Here is an 11,242-nt window from a genome sequence, read left to right on the forward strand (position 1 = left end):
TACAAATAATATAATAATAATAAAATAAATTAAAAATATATATTATATTATATTATTATATTTCATATAATATAATATTTTATATATATATATATATATATGAAAACTAAATATATGTAAATAAAATCTGTTATTTTGTCTTTATAATCTTTCTTTTTATTTTAAGTTGACCTAATAATTAAAGTATTTATTTTATTTTTTTCACATTAGCCTGGGTATGTGTCAGCACTGTTACCACCATATTTTCCCTTTGCAAAATAATGATTCATTTCATAAAATTAAATGAAAAAGAAAATGTAATCATGACATCATCATCATCATCATCTGCTCAAGCGTTGTCTCAAAGGACAACTTATAGCAGCACATCTCCTTTTCTTAATCATTTGTGTTATGTTTGTCACTTGGGGGCAATCTTATAAAGGTCAAGCTTGTTACCATGCTTTTAAACATCTGACAGTTGTAGAAATATCAGCAAGTTCTCTTTCTAAGAAGAACTTTGTAGCTCCATGACCTTGTAAATTCAAATTAAACTGTAAAAATGTCAACCCTGTCACCATTAACCTTCTTTCCTTTCAGGCCACATAATGAAATGTGTTCATTTAGCTTAAATGGCACAATGCAATTGCCTCACCATGCACGTGCATGCATTATTGTGGTGGAAAGGGTTGCAAACTGAACAATACATAGTAACTTTATAATCACTTTATAGTTTTTTTCCGGGTCTGAATGTTTTTGAAATGCGAATCTTACAGCAGGACGTCCATATTCAAAGGCGTCCCATTTGTAGGAGTGAACCATGAGAACACGTTGTCAGACATCAGAGTACACTACAGCTCCGTGATCGCCGTGCATTGCGCACATATGGCTCCTACAGGAATCATTGAGGAAACGGACCTTCTGGTACCCAATTCGTGTGATTTGCATGGAAAGAAAGCCATTGGTTTATAAACCGTGATGTAAAAGAATGACCTGAAAGCCTGAGGCCACAGGCAGTAATTGATTTAGTGGTTAGCGGAAAAAGCGGTGCGGAAAAAACAGCTCGGGAGGGCAGATTGATTTTTTTATTTTATTTTTTTATTATTATTTTTTATTTTTATTTTAAGAAGTATATTTATCAAATGTTGAAAATAAAATATATATAAAATGAGAAACTTAAAAAAGAGATTCAAAATATTTCAAACAATATAATTATTTTATAATAATTATAATAATCTTGCTTGACGATGTATTTTAAAATGATCGTTCTTCATTTAAAAGTTTTTAATAAACGATCAGCATTAATTTGAATTAATTTATATTGCTTTATAGAAAATGAAGTGGGATTAAATGTAATTATTATTATTATGATTATAAATAATATTAATAATAATTTATAAATATTAACTTATTCAATAATTATTATTTAAAATAAATAATAATTAATATATTAAAGCTTAATCACCACTTCATTTTCTATAATCAATATAATTGCAATAAATAAATAATAATAATAATAATAATATATAAAATTATTATTATTATTAACATATTATACTATTATTATAGCTATTATTACTAGGTTTACATTATTTAATTTCTGGATTTTTATTTTTTATTTTTATTTTTTCCAAAATGACCAGTATAAATATTTATGCATTTATTGTGTTTTAGAAAAACTAAAGTAGAAAAAAAAAATAAGAATTGATTATTTACGTAATTATACATATTTAATTAGCTAAATTTAAATGCATTTAAATAAATACATTTTTCAATTAACATTTTAATGATAATAATATGATTCAATATATGGAAAGTTTAATAAAAAACAAATGTGATACATTATAGAAATAAAACTCTTGATTGGATGAGGGGAAATCTGGCGCAAGCGTTGACGCCTCACAGCGTCATTAAATCATCCAGTTCAATGTTGGTCCCGGGAGAATTTTTTATGGATTAAATTAAGTACTTCCATCTTCATTTCCCACCTGATCGCAGCCATATAAATCCCAACAGCTGATCAGCAGACTTCAGAAAGCCCGACGCCTTCAGACGGAGCAGCTGCGAGATAAAGCAGGAGAGCGCGGAGCGAACAGGCTGACGCACACTCAGCTTTTTACTGTCCTTTCTGTGTCTGACGGGTTAGACAAGCATATCGGAAACTAGATGACGAGTTAGTTTTCACTTAAAACCCAAATCCTGGAAGATAAGACATCGTTACGGGTCCAAGAGGAAGGGAGCGTTTTAAAGAGAAGATCAGCGGAGCTGTCCAGTGCTGAATACGTGCCGCTGACGCGGGAGCTGTCCAGTGCTGAAGTTGCATTTCTGCCATCGCGCTGCATCAACACAACGCAATAAGGGGCTCAAGGGTCCGCCGTAACCCTGTGCTGGCATCCCAATCTCGGCATAACCGAAGAGAACGATACAGGACGCGTTTTCACCCAGCGTTGCATGAAGAAAGCGAGAGATTCGACCGGAGGACGAGTGTTTTTTTTTTCTTTCTTTTATTTAACGTCGAAACATGCCAAGGTCTTTCCTGGTCAAAAAGGTTAAGCTTGATGATTTCTCATCCGCTGATCTCGAGAGCTCCTATGGCAGATCCAGGGCAGACCTCAGCCTGCGCTTCCATGAGAAAGGTAATCAGATTTATTGGGCATTTATTGTCGGATCAAATCCATAAAGGTTGTCTAGGTCGTAATATATATATATATATATATATATATATATGCTTTTCACAATGACACGTGCATGCGAATCATGGTTTGTTGCTAATGGTTTTGAATCATAATCAGCGTCTGAATTGACCTACGGTCACATTGCATTCAACACCGTCACGCTCAGCACAGTTTCTGTCGAGTCTGCACATTTTGAGGGTTGCTTTTCAGGTGTTGCGCTCTTTCGAGCACGCAGTAACAAGTATTTCACACCTATAACAAGAGTTGCATTGTTTTGATATCCAGTTATCATACCAAACGTGCGTTTTAAACACACAAGAGAACCATGTAATGGAATTATTCAATCGCGCGCGCGCACATACCCACACAGTCTATTAAGGGAACGCATGATCATGATTCGGGTTATTATTTACGCTCTACATAACCTGAGCTTTGCATACACTCGCATAAGCATGCATTCTGTCCGGAAGAGCATTTATGGAATTTATATGCATGCTTTCCTGATCTGGGAGAGTTACAGAATGATATCTTTAACCTTCTGTGGGTGCGTTTTGTGCGTGCATCGAACTAATTCTGCTCGATTTCTATCAAGTCTGCAAATGCAATTGCATCTGCAGCGATATCATTCTCCTCGCCATTGTGCTTAAATGGGTTACAACGTTAATTGAAATGGAGAGGTATTGATTTTAGTGCGCGCGTGGAGGTTAATGTAGAAAAAGCTTTTTAAGAGAAGTCTGGGTTTACATCTTGTCTGGAAGGGTACTTTAAACGAGGCACTGTTGCATCTATAAATGTACTGTTGCTCTTTTATCTGCAGCATACATCAGTGACTACATGACCCCGGCCGTGTATGACGCCGAAAGCGACAACGGTATCAAAGTACCCTCCCCAGGACCCATCTACGACAGCATCCACAGTGATGACTATGGAGCCCCGGACTCGGATCAACCGGACAGCCCGCGATCTGAGATCTCCGGTTACATCAACGGAGACACCGCCGTCAGCGAGGGCTACACGGTAGACGCGTTCTTCATCACGGACGGGAGGTCAAGGAGAAAAGCCATCAGCAGTCCACGCACCCTTCAGCGGCACTCGTGCAACGAGTGCGGAAAGACATACGCCACGTCTTCCAACCTGAGCCGACACAAGCAAACGCACCGGAGCATGGATAGCAAAATGGCCAAGAAGTGCCCCACCTGCGGGAAGGTGTACGTCTCCATGCCGGCCATGGCCATGCATTTGTTAACGCACGACCTAAAGCACAAGTGTGACATATGCGGAAAGGCCTTCAGCAGGCCATGGCTTTTACAGGGACACATGCGCTCACACACGGGCGAGAAGCCGTTCGGATGCGCGCACTGCGGGAAGGCGTTCGCCGACCGCTCCAATCTGCGCGCCCACATGCAGACACACTCGGCCTTTAAGCACTACAAGTGCAAGAGATGCGACAAGACCTTCGCTCTAAAGTCGTACCTGAACAAGCACTATGAGTCGGCCTGCTTCAAGGGAGCTTTTGCGCCTCTGAGCCCTCTGGACGCGTGAAAACGCGCATCGGACTTCCAACGCTCTAAAAATAAATAAAACAAAGGTTCTTTATCGGCATGCAGTGTTCCACAAAGAACCTTTCACATCCATGGAACCTTCCCATTGTAGTGGAAAAAGGCTCTTTAGACTATAACTTAGGTTCTTCCATGGCATTGCTGCCAAAACCCCATTTTGAACCTTTATTTTTAAAGGAATATTCCGGGTTTAATACAAGTTAAGCTCAATTAACAGCATTTGTGGCATAATGTTGATTACCACTAAAACATATTTCAACTCATCCCTCCTTTTCTATAACTCCCCCCCCCCGAGACTCAAATGGAAGTGAATTGGGCCAATCCGTAAACGTTAATATACTGAAGTTTCAAACGTATACCCACAACTATGTGTGTGAACCCCATAAGCCCCAAAACAGTAAAAACCTCAATTTAACAACTTCGTTGCCATGACGACAGAACCCCATAAACCCCAAAACCGTAAAAATGTCCATTTGACAACTTCATTGCCATGACGACAGAACCCCATAAACCCCAAAACCGTAAAAACCTCAATTTGACAACTTCGTTGCCAAGATGATGCAACCCCATAAACCCCAAAACCATAAAAACCTCAATTTAACAACTTCATTGCCATGACGACGGAACCCCATAAACCCCAAAACCATAAAAATGTCCATTTGACAACTTCGTTGCCATGACGTCAGAACCCCATAAGCCCCAAAACTGTAAAAACATCAATTTAACAACTTAGTTTCCATGACGATGGAACCCCAAAACTGTAAAAACATCAATTTAACAACTTCGTTGCCATGACGACGGAAACCCATAAACCATAAAAACATCAATTTACAACTTCGTTGCCATGACGATGGAACCCCATAAACCCCAAAACCGTTAAAACGTCAATTTAACAACTTCGTTGCCATGACGTCGGAACCCCATAAGCCCCAAAACTGTAAAAATGTAAATTTAACAACTTCGTTGCCATGACGCCGGAACCCCATAAACCATAAAAACATCAATTTAACAACTTTGTTGCCATGACGACGGAACCCCATAAACCCCAAAACTGTAAAAACGTAAATTTAACAACTTCGTTGCCATGACAACGGAACCCCATAAACCCCAAAACCGTAAAAACCTCAATTTAACAACTTAGCTCAAATAACACAGTTTTAACAGAATAATTAATGTATGTGCATTTATAAAATTACAAGCGTCACATTTTTGCCTTTAAACCCTCCAAAAATTGGCCCCATTGACTTCCATTGAAAGTGCCTCACCGGAACACGGATTTGTGCTGTTTTTGTGGTAATCAACATTACGCCATAAATGTTGCCGATTGATCTTAACTTGTAGCGAACCCGGAATATTCCCTCAAGAGTGAACTTTACACACCTGATGACCTGAACACAACTAGTTGACAGCACATCATGGAAACCTTGGATTAATCGCATGTACCTTAACTTTTCTTTTTTAAGTGTACTCTCTGTCACATATTCAGCTGAAATATCATCTGTTGAGACATTGAAAATGTCGTTATTTCTCTCAAAAAGGTCAAACCTTTTCTAAGTATTGGATAATATTGTACCGCTGCAGCGAGTGGCCACAAAAGTGTTCAGCATTGAGGTAAAAACTATTTATTCATTCACTTATTTATGTACTATTTATATATTTATTCATTTATTTCCTAAAACAAACTGTGTACGATCTTGATTTGCACTTTAATTTAGTGTTCCGTTGCCAAGCCTTCATCATCAATATGCCAAAGCATTTGCCACTTTCTGAATATCTTATTTTTATTTGCCACTTTATAAATTTGTTGCATGCAAAAAAACGAAACGAAACAAAAAAAAAACTACTACTAGCCTAATGAAATCTATGCCAATTTTACGAAGCTTTGGATTTTATGCCAAAACCTAGATAGCATCCGTTGTCTGCAATATTTCTCGGGAGTCATGATGATGATGATGATGATGAAGAATAGAGCAATAATGCATGGTGTTTTTAAAAGCTAAAGCGAGTAATAACTATAGCGTTTTTAATCACGATTTTATCCAATACTATCCGTAGACGTTCAGAAGTTCAATATCAGGGATATGCCAGAGTAGTATTAGCAGATACTTCCACGGGATGAGGGTGGGAGGGATATAGGGTGCTTTTGTAAGTGGTTATGCACTGCCTGCCTCTTATTTAATGACGTAGTTTTAGAACGTGGGCACGCGTGGTGGCGAACGGACCGCTGGATCATTTGCTCCGGATCTGCGGAACGGCCAACGTGAACGGCGCAAAAACCTGGAGAACGTGGACGAGCTGAAACTGCAATACTGACAGATGGACATATTTCATGCAGGTTTGGCAGATTTATCTTCGAACAGCACTTCTTCGAATACCTTTCCGACCTTTTTTTGAAAAAGAATACAAAACTAGTAGCACAAAGCTTAGAGATTCAGGTAGACAGGCCTTGTATTAGCTCAACCTCTGTTTTTGTAATTATGGACAAAGGAACTGTTTAATGCAAGATGCCTTGTAAATAATCCTTTGGAATTGAATATTTCTACAAACTGTAAAGAATTAAACAAACTTATTTCTGGACTTCTTTTTTCCCTGGGTTTTTCCCCCCCAGCATTTGAACAATGTAAAGCACAAATGACACCGGGCATTTTCTCACTTCATAATAAAGAACGAATAAGTAACGACTTTTTTTGTGGTTCTGTCTGTGTATGAGGTTTGGAAGATACATTACTGCACAAACGTCACTGACACAACTATTTGTTTCATGCATGAGATTAAAACATGCTGATTCAGTTCAGTGACGCTGCATGCTGTCCGTAGTCATTCAATGCAATACGGCATTTACGAAAAATCATTTCTAAGATGCCAAACATTAGAAACACGCATGATGACTTGTGGCTGTTCAAAGCTCGCTTTCATCTCAACTACATCCTCAACTGATGCTGTTGTTGCGTGTGCTTGAATTTGATCCACATTGTGTTCTCAAGAAGCTCTTGATATGAAAGCATTATATCAAAGGGAAGCGAGCAATGTCATTCTTATGGCGGAAAGAGCTCCAAAAATATGCTTTGGTTTGTGTACGGTTGCTGCAGCGTTAACCTTGAGACATGCCAGTGACAGGGAATTCGCCCGTCAGCTTTATCCAGGTCCCAGCTGAGTTCTTATCAAAAAGGGCTAGAGCACTTCAAAGTGCCTCCTGATGACTTTGGGTGAAAAACAGGATCATTACTGGACGGCCAATGTGGAGCGTTTTGTCTCGCACAGCTTATTTTTGCATCAATGCACTGGAAAGAAAACAGGTTTTTCCATCGATGTTCAAACAAACTGCAACCCTTCACGGTTTTGTGATTGAATGCCCCCTCAAGGTTAGCTTCACACCAGTTTGCTTAAAGTCAACATGAAACGATTTCAATAACCTGACGTATTTTCAAGGGAAAAAGGCTGTTCAACTCCAAAATAATTGATTGGATCATAAAAGTGGGTGGTGAGTACCATACTGAAGCCGGATGGATTGAGAGGAGGGGCTGAAAAGTAAGAGGGATTTGTGACATCATCCAAAAATAAAGGTTGTTTTACTGCTCACTGTTCACAATAAGACAAGGAACATGTATTAACCTTGTGTGACCCCCGTCCACATGTGTGGACATTGCATTTTGGCTTCACTTTATGCAACACATAATTTAAATTAATTTAAACGGACTGAATGCTGTTCACAGGACTCTAGACTGTCATTTAAGGGTTAAACTTCTGGTGCACTGAGTCACGTGACACAACAACATGACGTCGATTTCCGTGAAGCGCTTCTACGGGCGCAGAGCCAACAAAAGTGCCTCTGGTAATAAACCTCTTTATGTTTTTACGTTTGGGTGTAAAGAGTAGCGTCTATAGTTTCATTTGATATGCCGCTTTAAAAAATTCATTTATTTTTCGTGTGTCAGCGTGCTGATAAACATGATGTCCACATAGACATAGGGAGCAAGGGAGCATCCTATAGCTCTCCTATAACTGTTCTGAGACCAGTGCAGACAGACAGCACACTGGAGGTTAAGTCATGCACTAAATAGGGAGCAAGGGAGCATCCTATAGCTCTCCTATAACTGTTCTGAGACCAGTGCAGACAGACAGCACACTGGAGGTTAAGTCATGCACTAAATAGGGAGCAAGGGAGCATCCTATAGTTCTCCTCTAACTGTTCTGAGACCAGTGCAGACAGACAGCACACTGGAGGTTAAGTCATGCACTAAATAGGGAGCAAGGGAGCATCCTATAGCTCTCCTATAACTGTTCTGAGACCAGTGCAGACAGACGGCACACGGGAGATTAAGTCATTCACTAAATAGGGAGCAAGGGAGCATCCTATAGCTCTCCTATAACTGTTCTGAGACCAGTGCAGACAGACAGCACACTGGAGGTTAAGTCATGCACTAAATAGGGAGCAAGGGAGCATCCTATAGCTCTCCTATAACTGTTCTGAGACCAGTGCAGACAGACGGCACACTGGAGGTTAAGTCATGCACTAAATAGGGAGGAAGGGAGCATCCTATAGCTCTCCTATAACTGTTCTGAGACCAGTGCAGACAGACAGCACACTGGAGGTTAAGTCATGCACTAAATAGGGAGCAAGGGAGCATCCTATAGCTCTCTATGCAGTTAAGTGCGTTCACTCCTAAAATCTGATCAAAAGTTCAGTTTCAGGCTGCAGATGATGTTTGGATCACTCAACATGTTTGACACACATGGGACGATGATCATCAGTACATAGATTCAACATTTATAATGTGTCATTTCATATTAATATGGTTGGCTGTGATTGGACGATGCTGGACATTACTTGAATCTGAATTAATTATGCTAATTTATGATGTAATGTCTGTAGAGTCTCAAAAACATGAATAATCAACACTCCTGAAAACATAATAAACAATCTGATGAAAATATTTGACTTTCTGGCTTGGAGAGAATGTGTGCGTCCAGCAGAATGACTCATGAATATTTGTAAGCAAAATCATAAAGAGGAAAGAACATCACAAACCCTCCAGTCTCAAATATCTCCTCAGGTCGTCACACTCTCTCCACCCAAAACACTTTGTCCTGACCCAGTGACGTAACTCTGTTCTTACGGGCCCCTGAGCAAAGAACCTGTCGGCTCTCTCTTTGGGGGTCCTCTGGAATTGTTCATTGCCTGTCGGACTTGAAGTCGATTTATGGTTCTTTTTGGTCGACCTTCACGGGCCCCCTCTCACCCCAGGCCCTAGGGCAGCTGACCACCTGTCCTCCATATAGTTACGCCCCTGTCCTGACTGTGCACGTGTTGAGTAATACCCCTGTGACTTTCCCAATGTCCATTCACAACCTCTAAACTTCAAATGGATTCTTACTTTCTTCAACTTATTCACCCTTCTAAGGAACACAAAAGAAAGCAGATTATTTTTCCACTTTCATTATATAGCAATGTCAACATTCTTCAAAAAGTATCCTCTTATATTCCCAGGAAGAAAGTGACATGAGGCAGTAAATGATGAAATCTTTTCATGTTGTGTGTGATGTTCAGATCATATATTCTGGCTTTGTTCCACATCACAGGCTCACAGTAAACTCATGAAACTCAGGTCACATCACATGATGTTTCTGCCTTCTGAAAACGGCATGATTAATGAAATGATTCACAGCGCTCGTAATATTATGGGAATAAATCCATTAATTCTTGTAAATCAGATGTCCGCGCAGTGGACAGTTGACTGCATGTGCGCGCTGGGGGGGAATATCAATTATCAATATCAAAAGACTGAGCGCATTGGACCAGAGAGCCTTGGCTTGAGTCTTGAGAGGGTTTGTGAAGTAACAATCAACACAGAATGATTTTCGACAGCCTTATTTGTAAATTCAACAAACAGTTGCAACACTTTTATGTTCAGTATCAGTACAGTAAGTTTAAACATATACTATTTTGAAATAAAGTCACTGTCATTCTTTTCAGTGCACACCCACCTAGGCTTATTATAGAAGAAAAAGCTGAGTTAAAAATATACTTTTTTTGTCATGATCATGGCAGCAGTTATCCAGAAAATAATTATAAAGGAGGCTAAAGGCTACAGCCCCTAGGGTCAGTTGCTAGTGCACCTCTTGAGGTCAGGAAACTGAGGTTTATACACATTGAACAGCTCTCTATCAGCTGGCCACTGTTACACTCACCCCCATAAACCCCACTCCCATCCGGGTCACGGCACCAATATGATACTCCTGTTCCACTCCCTCCATACGGAACTCGAGCCGGGGTCTCCAGCATGGCAGGCAGGTGCACTAACTAGGAGGCTAAAGGCTACAGCCTCTAGCGTCAGTCGCTAGTGCACCTCTTGAGGTGAGGAGAGTGAGGTTTATACACATTGCACAGCTATCAGCTGACCAGCGTTACATTAGCTTTAATCACCATCCTGGGGGCAAGAATTGAATTTCAGGAGCATTTTTCACCGTTATGAGGACATATTTTCCTTACCATATAAACATGAACTGCATGTAACCTTTATAATATAGGTCTTATCCACTATTTAAACTTTGTTGCCATGCAAAGAAAACCTCTAATCCCAGTATTGGGTAAAACGTTACACAGAAAAGGTTAGTAAGCGATTTTGTCACACTAAAATCATGTTAAAATGTATAATGTTTCTGTGCTTTGGCTATATTTTCAAAACAGCATGTATTGTTTGCATTTATTGACTTGCCCCATTCACTTCCATTGTAAGTCCCTTACTGTAACTGCTTTTTTGTAAGCAACGGACGAGTCAAAGTTATCAACATTTTTGTGGTAAGCCTGGAGTAAATTTTCAATCTTAAACAACAATAACAAGATAATAAATATATCTGCAAGCAGCAATGATAGGCCCAAGCACAAACGGTCCATTTCCACCCAGTGGCTTTCAGAAAACAATGCAAGGTGGACACATGAATTTGGCATTTAACATTCTTAAACATTTTTTTTGAAGCACTTTGGGTAAATATAAGTTGACTATTTTAAAGTCTGTTATAAGAGCCACACTT

At 39.5% G+C, this 11,242-nt stretch overlaps 1 protein-coding gene across 1 annotated transcript; it reads left to right on the forward strand.

Annotated features, from left to right (window-relative positions):
* The first annotated feature begins 1,918 nt into the window (after window positions 1-1,918).
* On the forward strand, window positions 1,919-6,886 carry scrt1a (scratch family zinc finger 1a). The gene is made up of 2 exons (XM_052093233.1): window positions 1,919-2,612; window positions 3,469-6,886. Exons 1-2 carry the CDS (start codon window positions 2,498-2,500, stop codon window positions 4,191-4,193), a joined length of 840 nt encoding a protein of 279 aa, XP_051949193.1. The 5' UTR covers window positions 1,919-2,497; the 3' UTR covers window positions 4,194-6,886.
* The last annotated feature ends 4,356 nt before the right edge of the window (window positions 6,887-11,242 follow it).

The sequence above is a fragment of the Xyrauchen texanus genome, chromosome 26 (assembly GCF_025860055.1).
Source record: "Xyrauchen texanus isolate HMW12.3.18 chromosome 26, RBS_HiC_50CHRs, whole genome shotgun sequence".
In the NCBI taxonomy this organism is placed as follows: Eukaryota; Metazoa; Chordata; class Actinopteri; order Cypriniformes; family Catostomidae; genus Xyrauchen; species Xyrauchen texanus.

What these genes read in the sequence shown, in the direction of transcription:
- scrt1a (XM_052093233.1), top strand. Translation starts at nt 2,498, where the DNA reads ATGCCAAGGTCTTTCCTGGTCAAAAAGGTTAAGCTTGATGATTTCTCA. An exon ending in CCTGCGCTTCCATGAGAAAG is followed by an intron (nt 2,613 to 3,468) that starts GTAATCAGATTT and finishes TTTTATCTGCAG; the next exon opens with CATACATCAGTGACTACATG.